The 11,039-nt window shown below is 33.7% G+C and overlaps 1 protein-coding gene and 1 non-coding gene across 2 annotated transcripts in view; both read right to left on the bottom strand.

Annotated features, from left to right (window-relative positions):
- The window catches only part of alpha-Est9 (alpha-Esterase-9), a 60,463-nt gene that overhangs the window by 20,224 nt on the left and 29,200 nt on the right, over positions 1-11,039 (bottom strand). The window contains exons 2-6 of the mRNA XM_017621584.1: positions 9,141-9,453; positions 8,908-9,058; positions 8,286-8,846; positions 7,451-7,626; positions 6,931-7,386 (exon numbers count right to left, since the gene is read on the bottom strand). Of these exons, the coding sequence (XP_017477073.1) occupies positions 6,931-7,386; positions 7,451-7,626; positions 8,286-8,846; positions 8,908-9,058; positions 9,141-9,453 (1,657 nt within the window). The remainder of the gene's footprint in view (positions 1-6,930; positions 7,387-7,450; positions 7,627-8,285; positions 8,847-8,907; positions 9,059-9,140; positions 9,454-11,039) is intronic.
- TRNAY-GUA (transfer RNA tyrosine (anticodon GUA)) lies at positions 2,112-2,204 on the bottom strand. Its single transcript has 2 exons — positions 2,168-2,204; positions 2,112-2,147 (listed from the first exon to the last, which is right to left on the bottom strand). It is a non-coding gene; the product is annotated as a tRNA-Tyr (tRNA).

Below are 11,039 nucleotides of genomic sequence, written 5' to 3'. Positions count from 1 at the left end.
ACTGCGATGGAAAGATCAGGTGGAGAAGGACTTGGCTTCACTTGGCGTTTCCAATTGGCGTCAGTTGGCACAGAGGAGAAACGACTGGCGTGCTTTGCTGAACTCGGCCAAAATCGCTTAGGCGGTTACAGCGCCAAAAAAGAAGAAGAAGAATTGCAATGATATTAGTTTGCACAAATTCGTTAATTCAAGATAATGCCAATTAGTAAAATAATATCAATAGCTAATCACATTTCAGCACTTACCTGGAAGTTAATAAAATAGGTACTATTTAGAACACAATAAATTAAATTTATGTAGTATGTAGTATGTATAAAATATATATGTACATATGTATATAATACTTAGGTTTCGATACCCATTTTGTTAATTTTTTTTCATGAACGCTTCGTGTGTTGTTATATATATCAGGGACCGAAGCTAACAGTTTTTTTTAAGTCACCTTGTCCAAATATTTATATATAATAGTAATTTTCTGATAATAAATAAACCCCTTATCCAAATTAAACAAGTTTGGTATCAAATGACAAATTATTGGCGGCGACATGAATACGGTGTAAGAAAATTCCTTTCTACAATTGTTTCCTTATACAAAACTTTTTTCTTTCCACCTTAGACATTCCGAACTCGTTCAAAATATTGTTATTAATTTGATTATATTTGATTTGATTATTATGATTTGTAATTTGTTTGATTATCTGCGAAAATTTCAGCAGTTTTTGTCAAATTGAAACCATTTTTATCTTCTAAATTTCCTATTAATATTTTTAATTTTCTTCTGACTGACGGTTGCAACTAATTCACAGATGTCCTTGGTTTTCCCTTGAAGAAGCAAATTTAGCTCATTGAAAAGACTGTTTAAATCCCATAAAAACCCCAAATCAAGATTAAAATCTACATTATTTGGAGCGGTAATGGGTTCCTCATTAGCTGGAGTAGAATCAGTTTCAAAAAAATTTGAGAATCTCCTTGCTTAAATTTAAAAATCTTTCCAAACATTAACCAACGTACTTCCGTATATAAAAGCAAATCTCCGTATTTACTTTCCAATTCTTCGAGAAAATTTTAAATATTCGATGTGTTAATGAGTTTTTATCTCCTTTTATTAAATTATTTATTATTTTCACTGCAATTTCCGTTGCATAATTATCTACGTTACCTTAGTAAAGAAAAAAACTCTGTGTACATCGATGAACTTTCAACACATGCGCAAAATTTGATTGCGTAAGTGTGCGTATGAGTTGATCCCCTGCAGCAATAAGGCGGCCAATTTTCCGTAAAAGACTAGTACTTCACTGGTTAAAATTTGACTGGTCAGAATTGGACATTTGCTTGCATCGAAATTGTCAGCCTTCGACCAGTCCCCAAGGAACCGGCCTGGAGATAGACGAAAAGTACAGTTTGGCAGTGACAGAGTGGTGCGGTCTTGCAATTTAATAAAAAAACATTTAAAGAACACCACCCTGTAAATGTCCCAATCGCTTGGTCTGGCAAAGTAAACATTTGAACACACATTTACATGCGTGGCTGTAGCTCAGTGCGCAGAGGTGCTTGCCACTATTTGTTAGCTTTCAGGAGGGTCCGGGTTCAAATTCCGTCAGAGCAACTTGGTTATAAAATGATAAAATTTAGTTTTTTTTTTTGTGTTTCCGAATTATGAAAAAGCATCTGCGAAGTGCAGAACTTAATCTTACTCCAACGAAAAAAACCTCCAAAATTGGACTAGTCCAGGACTATCTCCGGGTCAGTGTTGATTGGGCCTTTCCAATGACACGCCAATGTTAAAAATGGCAGTTGAAACCATTGGCAGGGGAATTATGAGGGACTAGTGCTGGCAACAATAGGGACTATCTGAGGGCTAACCTAGGGTGAGTATGAATTGCTGCATGGTCGAAGCTGCTGTAAAGTCAAGTGAAATTTGATACCCGAAAATATCTTTGTAGTAAATTAAGTTTTAATTTATTTCTTAACAACATTAATTTTGCTATCAAAATTCATAATTTAGATAATTGCTTGAAATTTCTTTAATTTAAAGTTACATGTACAAAAAACAAAATCAAACAATATTAATTAGTGCAAAAAACGGGGTATAAAAAAAAGTATATAAGTATTCCTTCGAGCCGGATTTGAACCAGCGACCTATGGATTTCTACTTTGCATTTAACATCTACAGTCCACCGCTCTACCAACTGAGCTATCGAAGGTTATGCTAAGCCGCTGCCTTATCTGGTTTATGCGGTTTGCTTCGTAAATACGTAAGTACATATGTAGGAGTGTATGTACTTATATACATTTGAATTTATGTATGTATGTATGTATGTAGTATGTGGTATTGTTTTTATTTGTACACTTTCGCTAGCTTGCATATTTGTATGTGTGTACATATATGTATGTATATATAAGCTGTTGTCTGTCTACTTAGTATGCATTCGTTATCGACTCCAAAGACATGATAACATTATGGGTATTCGCGCTTTTGTGTATTCGTTTGTCTTGTTTAAATACCCCTCTATATACAGCTTTGGCGTTGGCGTCGCTTCAACAGCTGACTATGAATACATGAACTAAAATGCAGCCGTCCCCATAGCCAACAGTTGGTGTCGTTCATAAGCTGTTGCAAATAATTAAAATGATGTCAAAATTTGAGCGCTCCAAATATGGAGTCATAAGGGGCTCCCACAACAAACGTTGATATATAAGAACCTATACCTAGCAATAAAATATGGCAAATTTACTTTACAACCCCCTAAACTAAATACAAATAAAACTTCAACCTTTAAGAAAAATTAGTTTTATTCTTCTTTACTCTTCTTTTCAAACAATTAGTACATTTTATTTATTAGTTTTTTTTATATGTAAACATTCATATTAAAATATTTATGAACTATTAGCATCACATCGAAGCTTTATTATATAAACAATATAAAATGTCTTACAAAATATTTCAATGACACATTGTTTCTTTAGTGCGTTTATTACAAAATTGTTCTATGAGAATTGATTTCAAATTTCTTCTCAAATTTTTGTATTTTTTGTTAATTACAAAATTTTAATTTACACGAAATATTAATTTTAATTTTTTTGTGGGAAGTTCTACCGCACGGAACACACAATACGTATGTATTTGTACACGCATCAGAGATCTGCAATCATTCGGCATTTTAAGTCATTGTTTGGCAAGCACAAGAAAAAGTATTAGTGGATATATGTAAGTCAAAGAACAACATTCACCCATATCCACTAATAATCGTTAACGCACGGCACACAAAGCGAGAGTATGAACAATGACTAAGTTATTTGTTGGTATGAACCTGTGTAGTGGCATCATCAAGTGGCTTGCTTTATACCTGAAATGAGTCGCAGCTCCATGAAACACCAAGAGTTCAGTGGAACTACTTAAATGATTTGAGTCTTTTATTTCAGAATTCTTATTATTTGATTTCAAGAATTGAGGAGCGAAACTTTTACAAACGGGAGCGAAATGATTAGTACTCGACAGCATGCAAAAAAAAAAATAGGCACAGCCTTAACTCACGCTTGTTTATGATGGTGCCACACAAAATAATATGGACAAATGAGTCAAATCAAATTGGTAGCCTATATATTCTCGATAGAGTCAAAAATTGCCGGCACAAATAAAGGTAGGAATACTTTGAATATTTGTTCGCTTTAGTGAGAATTAGTGATGTACTATTTTTTTTTTAGAATTGTTATGAGCAGGCATTTAAAAAAAATTGTATGGCTCATGAGTCATGACTGAAGTAGGTATACTAATTTCATTAGTACTCATTGCAGAACTCTGACACGCATACATATGTAAAATACGTATAGTTTTGCTGAAGGCATCCCGCATTTGGAAGATTTTTTGTCTGAGGATTTGTCATGTCTGCGCCGAACAAGCTCATATTTGCTGACTCTTCTAAAAATCATAGGGTGCGTGTACAAAGAATGCCGAGTGGTGCCGAGTGGCGCCGAATGAAGCAAATAAGAGCGGAGCGGATTTGCTGGAGTCCACACTAAACGAAGCGGAGCAGAGCTTTTTGTATGGAATCGGCTGCAAAGATATCACAAAACTTACCTTAAATGAAAATCGGCTACAATACTTGATCAATTTGTTTCAATTGCTTCCACGAAAAATTGGGTTTCGTTTAATTATTTTTTTTTTGCGTTCGCATCAGTCATGAAGATGAAAGATTTAAAAGAAAATCGAAAATAAAAAACAAATCCTTTGCATTCAGCTCCAAAACGTTCGTGGAAAAGCTTGCTGTATGAGCACTTTCATATACCTAGCTACATTCATTTGAAAGCTCGGAATGGCTCCGCTCGGCTTAGCTCCACTTCCTGTGTGAACACACCCTTAGAAGCTTAGTGAGAAGTGAATTTTTTTTTTTGTTTTCGTGTACCTTATGACTGAGAATGCTGGCTGAGTCAAGCCATTTTTAGATTTATATTCATTCTGTAGTAATAATTAATTTTCTGTATGTACACATGTATGTTATGTTTATTTGTACGTATTATTACTTCGGTTTTTTTTTCGAAAGCGAGTTGACTCCTCTTAAAGTTCCATATCCGGCGCCTAAGCTTACATTCTAAAATTTTGCATTTGAACATATGCTTTTTGGTAAAAAAAAAAACACATACACAAATCAGTATTTATTGCTACCACGGCGCTATTTATCTTGCTTGTGTAGCAACTATATAAAGAAGACTCTCTCACCGACACTGAATCAATATTTTATGTCTTATTTTCAGCTTTCGTACAGTTATCTTGCGTTTTTATTAAAGTTATTACTTGCCTATAAATCACATTCTGTTCAATTTCATGTAACACTTTATAGCAAAAAGGTACTTCTGTTGCAGGATATTTGTGAATGTAGTTTTATGGCTAAAGTTTTGATATTTTTATGACATATCTATAATATTCTTCGTTTTCAATATTTTTATTATATGTGCGCCTGGGATTTGGCACACAGCTAAATGATGGAACATACATGCAAAGCAATTTATTTAATCAATTAAGAAATTTTTTTACAATAAAACCATATAAATAAATCACCTTAGACCTAGTTTGCGCTTTATGGATCCCTAATTCAAATGGATAATTTAATAAACAAAACTTTTAGTTTATGCCAGTAATGTGCAGAGGTAGAGAATTTGTTCTTCATATAAAGTGGATAGAAAGCTTCGAAAAGCTCTGCGAACGGGCAAGGTTATGCCCATCACCACTTTCAGCCTAACAATTTTTTTTTGTTAGCAGGCTTTTCCGGCAGGGTAAACCGGCATTATACGAATACTCTATTTAACTTTAAAAAAGAGCGTTTAAACTTTCACTTAATAGTTATATGTTTGGCATGCACAAAAATAAAAATAGGTACTAATGTTTTCGTAAGCTAAAGAATGGATTTTTCACTTTTTGTACTAATGAAAGCTTGAAGCTCTGAAAGTTAATCATTTAGCTTTCGTGTTCAAAGCTTGGAGGTGTCATTTTATATGTATTTCTCGATTTTAAGAGCCAATTCTAAGCTTAAAATTTAAACTTAAAAAAATAATATTCCAAACGCTGCTCGTAAGCTTTGTTCCTTTCATAGTAGATATTCGTTAGAGCTTTAAATCTCTGTCTTTCATGCGACTGGAAGACGTCCCTTGCATCTTTGCAATTAAAAAAGTTAAATTCTTAAAAAAATATATCTACAAATATGATCATCAATTCTTATTTAAGGGAATACGAATTGATTTCTTAATACTAGTACATTTTGGTAATTAGAACAATAGAGCAACTTTGCAATTGAATTGGTGGTTTAGTTGTTTCAGGTGGCTTCTTTAGTATCTATCTACAAAATATATCGATATATTTATATAATGTACATCTATATATGTGTGTGATTGCTTAAAATAAATTACACTCTAAGCTATTTACATATAGGTAATAAATTTTAAACTTTTTAGTTAGCCACGGCGATTATTTAGGCGGTTTAGTATTTTTTAAAAGTTCAAAGATTATAAAAAGATATAGGACATGCTTCAGACATAGTGTCTCTGAAGCTAGAAAAGATGTCTAAAAAATTTATAGATTTTGATTATATTTTTTAGTGATTTTTTTGCGTTTGTCGTTATTAAAAAAAATATAAGTAATAATTTTTACGCTCATAACTTCAAAAAATACATGTAAAGTAAATTGAAAAAAAAAAAATTATTTGAATATTTCTAGATTTCAAAAATTTTGGTGCTTCGTTTTTTCAAAAAGCTCAAAACAATATGTAGCTATAATTTTCCACAAAGAATTTGGTTAAAAATGTGATGACCAAAGAGAGCTTTTACCCTTTGTACCTACGTACCGATAAGAAAAACAATGTTCGCTAAAGCGAGCTTTTACGCTTTTTAACCAATTGTGATCAACTTAAGGAGCCATTTCTCTTTTTTCTTTGAGTTATGGCGAAAAAAACTTTTTAAAGCTCTCTTGAACCGCGATGACCAGAGAGACTTTGTTATACCCCTTATAATTCATAGAAAGCTTCGAAAAAGCTTCTAAAACGTAATTTTGTTAGTATGTATTTTTAAAATCCTTACTGCTTCTTTTTGGTATCAAATTGAAGTCAAAAATCTTAATAGAATAATTCTTAAAATAATAATGTTTCACATTTCATAAAGCTTCACTCAAAAGCTTGTCAATCAGTATACATATTTTCTAAGCTTTGCTTNTTCTTTTTGGTATCAAATTGAAGTCAAAAATCTTAATAGAATAATTCTTAGAATAATAATGTTTCACATTTCATAAAGCTTCACTCAAAAGCTTGTCAATCAGTATACATATTTTCTAAGCTTTGCTATAAGAAACTCTTAGATCTAATCCGAGGCAGCCACATTCAATTTGTTTACCCTTAGCTACTCAGGTCAAATTAATTCCACTACCCCTAATAAATCTCCTCAAATTAATTCATCACAGCAAAAAAAGTTCTCCCATACTTGTAACTTCTTCAATTCGGGCACATCAATCTCCTTCAAATCATCGGAAATATTAAGGCACTTTAGTTGTCGTTTCTCAAAATTATCCTTCGTTACAGGCTGCCATAGATCAACGTGCTCCGGATCAAAGTTGGGATCGGAATGCATGGCAAAGTGTGTCCACATGCCAACCAGCCGCTCAATGCATTTGTACTCGCGTGTATGATTCTTCAGCTTGCGCGCCAATGAGTTGTAAAACAAATAGGAAAGATCATCACCGTGACAGGTGCCACGTACTTTCTTGCCACAGCTGAGTATGCGCAGATGGTTGAAATGTTTCGAGTCAAAATCGAAACGATACAAGTAGGTGGGTGCTGTGGCATGCGCCGTGCGTGACAATACTGTGCGATAGATGGGGAACCAGAAGTACTCGTGGGAAACCATCTGCGGAATAACAATTTAAAAATTACAAACAAGCTTTTAATGAAGGGGGCGCTTTTTAACCTACCAACAGGTACTCATGTAAAGTTTCTAAGCTCGGCTCCTTATCACCATAGTAAGCTTTACGCAATTGTAGGCCATATTCCTTGCACAGCTCGCCATCGCGGTCCATGCCAAGTTCGAGTGGCACCACAAAACGGCAATCGCCAATTTCGTTGAGTAATTTGGGATTTTTTTTTGTCTCTGTAATTTAAATAATAATAAATACAAGAAAAATATCTTCATTTCAAATGAGTTCAGAGTAAGTTAGTAAGAATTGGAAAGAAATAGGAATGAAGCGCTATAGGATATACATAGTGGAATGAAACGAAATGTAAGATTATGGAATAGAACGATACGTCACGCAGTGAAATTTAATAAATGGAAAGTGGAAAGGAATGGAACGGAATGAAACAGAATTGTGTGGAATACAATAAAACAAAATTAAGAGGTATAAAATGAAATGGAATATAAGGAAATTAGATGGAGAAATTAGCATGGAATGAATGAAATTGAATGATATGAAATGAAATAAAATGTGGAGGAAAAATTTAACTTAAGGTAAAAGAATGGAATTGAACGAGATGGAATGGAAGGGAACGAGATGGAATTAAATAAAATAAGAGGTATGAACGGGAAGAGTTAACAATACGGAACGGGATGGAATGGAAAGTAAAGGGACGCACTTAATTGGAACAGAATGGAATGAAACAAAATTAAGGGAGTATTATTTTACATTTAGTGGCATAAAATGGAATCTCATGAAAAAGAAAGAATTGGAACCGAAAAAGGAGTTAAGCGAAATTTTATTTATAAAAGAGAAAGCAATATGAAAATCAGTTGAACGCCGCAAAGCTACTCACCCGAATACAACAACAATCCCTCATTCGACACACCACCAATAATCATCGGAATTTGATTACTCCATGCGGTGCGCATCATTTCAATTGGTTTCTTGGGTACCACACAATGATCAGTCACATATGGCTCGATCACTGGACCAAAGGAGAAACCAATGCGTTCACGTTTTTCTTCATCCGAACATAGATCCTCATTTGCTTTCACAATATCAGCACCTTTTGCTTTGCCTAGAAAGTCAAAAACATCTGTATCATTATTTTCACCCGCATAGCCAGCGGCCACTGCTAGCCGATATGGCCAATTGCGTTGTGGCGTTACTGCCCAGGGTGAAAGTGCATTGCCCGACATGGATATCGCTTTGTGAAAAAGACCACATGTTTGATCGGTTATCATCATATAGTGCACAGAGGCACCGCCAGCGCTGTCACCGAAAAGTGTTATATTATTGCTGTCACCGCCGAAGCGTTCACAGTTCGCCTTCACCCAACGCAATGCCATAATTTGGTCTTTGAGGCCGGCATTGCCAGGTACATCAAAAGTGGGGTCTTCCATAGAGAGAAAGCCTGTGAGAATGATGATATAAATTAGTTACAAATAGTATGTATAAGAGTGAAGTAGGCTTACCAAATGGCCCCAAGCGATAGGTTATTGAAATAATCACGACATCTTCGCGCAGCAAATAGTCGGGACTATAAAGTTCACGTGAGGCTTCACCAAACTGAAAACCACCGCCATATATCCACACCATGACCGGCATGAGTTTTTGTGGATTTAGCTGCGTATGAAAAGAGAAGAAGTTGATGATTTTATTGCTGTAACATTTATGGTTTACGCAGTTTTGTATATGTACAACTCACATTCTTTGTATAGACATTTAGATAGAGACAATCTTCGGAGCCTTCTGTCATTTGAAATACGAAATGCTTTTGCAATGGCTTCGGTCCACGTGAAGTACAACTCCGCACTTCTATCCACGGTTCTGGCGGTTGTGGTGCTTTGTAGCGCAGCTCACCTACCGGCGGTTTAGCGAATGGTATTTTTTCGAAACTGTAGTAGGAATCACCATAGATAGACTTGCGCTTAACACCCTTTATTGGTCCATAAATAGTGCTGACAATAGTTTTTTCGCTGGTACGAAAACGTCTTTGTTGTACTTTAAAATCGACCATTCTGAAAAAAGTTAGATACAAATTTTGATTAGGAAATGTCGCTTGTGTTTGTGAAATACTATACTTAAACTATTTTACCACGCTTAGTTAAGTAAAATATTTTTTTGTGAGGACACAAGTCAGGAGACATATATTCGCCAAATGTATATTGTAGCCAATTTTTATCTTTAGCATATGGAATATAATAAACCTTTATATATAATTTTTACTGTATTTTTTACCTTTTTGATCTTATAGATATGCGTTATATTTATTATATAGCGTTTAGCATTTCATTACGACCATTACAAATTATCTATTGACGAAAAACAATCGTATATAGGGAAGCAATGAGGCCGCAAAATAGAAAAGAAAGTAAAAAAAAACAAAAAAAAAAAACAGAATAGTTGGATGGCGATGATAAGGGGAACTTTTCCACCAAACACTTTCCGGCTTATTTCCTCTAAATTGGTACAATACTTCCGTCCAGACTTTGTTCAAGTTTGAGATATCGCCGCATAAACAAATATATTGGAAGAATAATATTCTACTAGTGCACCCGCAAGGCGTTAAAACGCCCTAAAATTTAATTCCAAAAGTTGTCTCGCATGGCAACCCCCTTAAATAAAGATTATAAATAAAGCCTTTTAAACCCTATTTCAATTGATATCCATCTCTTAGTACTTAATTTAACTTTCTAAATAATTTGAATGTAACTTTTTTACGGATGGCAACCCTCTTCAATCATTATAACTGTTCAAACTAAAAATTTCTAAAAAAAAGTATAGTTCAGAAATAACACCTTGTCAAAGCCATTTCGAGTGATACTAATATTTTAATAATTCATTAAATCTAATAAATAATTTGAATTTAAATTTTTACACTGGTGGCAACTCACTTCAAACACCTCAAAAATATTCTTAGTGTAAATCTTAAGATTTCTTAACACTCATGTTTCATTGTTTATAACTTAACTGAATTCTACTTTTCAAAATGGTGGCAACCCTGTTCAAAAGATTTACAAACTATTACCTCCTTAAACTCTTTTCGTTGGCACCCGTATGGTTATACATATTTCTATTACCTAATTCACTTTATTCAAGTTGAATTTAAATTTTTAAACAGATGGCATCCCTCATACAGTAAAGTTAAGAAACAAAGCTTATTAAAACCATTTCAATTGATATCCCTTTAGTAAAAAATGGTTTATGTTTTTAATTAATTTGAACTTAATTAAATTAAATAAAGAAATGAGTGCAAAAAAACAATAACAATTAATTTTTGAATAATTAATAAAAAATATCCTGAGCAGGATATTTCAGCCAACTCATTCGACAAATATTTCATAATACGTTAAATTTCATACAAAATAAATTTCATCCATTAAACAGATGGGTGAAGAGGTCGCGCCCTTGTCGGATCTTTTACTGCACAAAAAAATGTTAGAAAATCAACAGATATTTTAGGCCAAAGTAATTTTTTTACACATATTTATTTTTTACTAGCTGTACCCTGCCACGCTTTGCTGTGGCATATATAACAGGAATATGGATGATAAATTATTATATTTGTTGTTTTTCCATTGGCTGCATAGATATCAAGGATATC

The sequence above is a fragment of the Rhagoletis zephyria genome, unplaced genomic scaffold (assembly GCF_001687245.7).
Source record: "Rhagoletis zephyria isolate East Lansing unplaced genomic scaffold, Rhagoletis_zephyria_1.1 Rzeph_scaffold_02520, whole genome shotgun sequence".
Taxonomy (NCBI): Eukaryota; Metazoa; Arthropoda; class Insecta; order Diptera; family Tephritidae; genus Rhagoletis; species Rhagoletis zephyria.
Note: the sequence above shows the minus strand (reverse complement) of the source record. Positions and strands in the feature narration are given on the sequence as shown.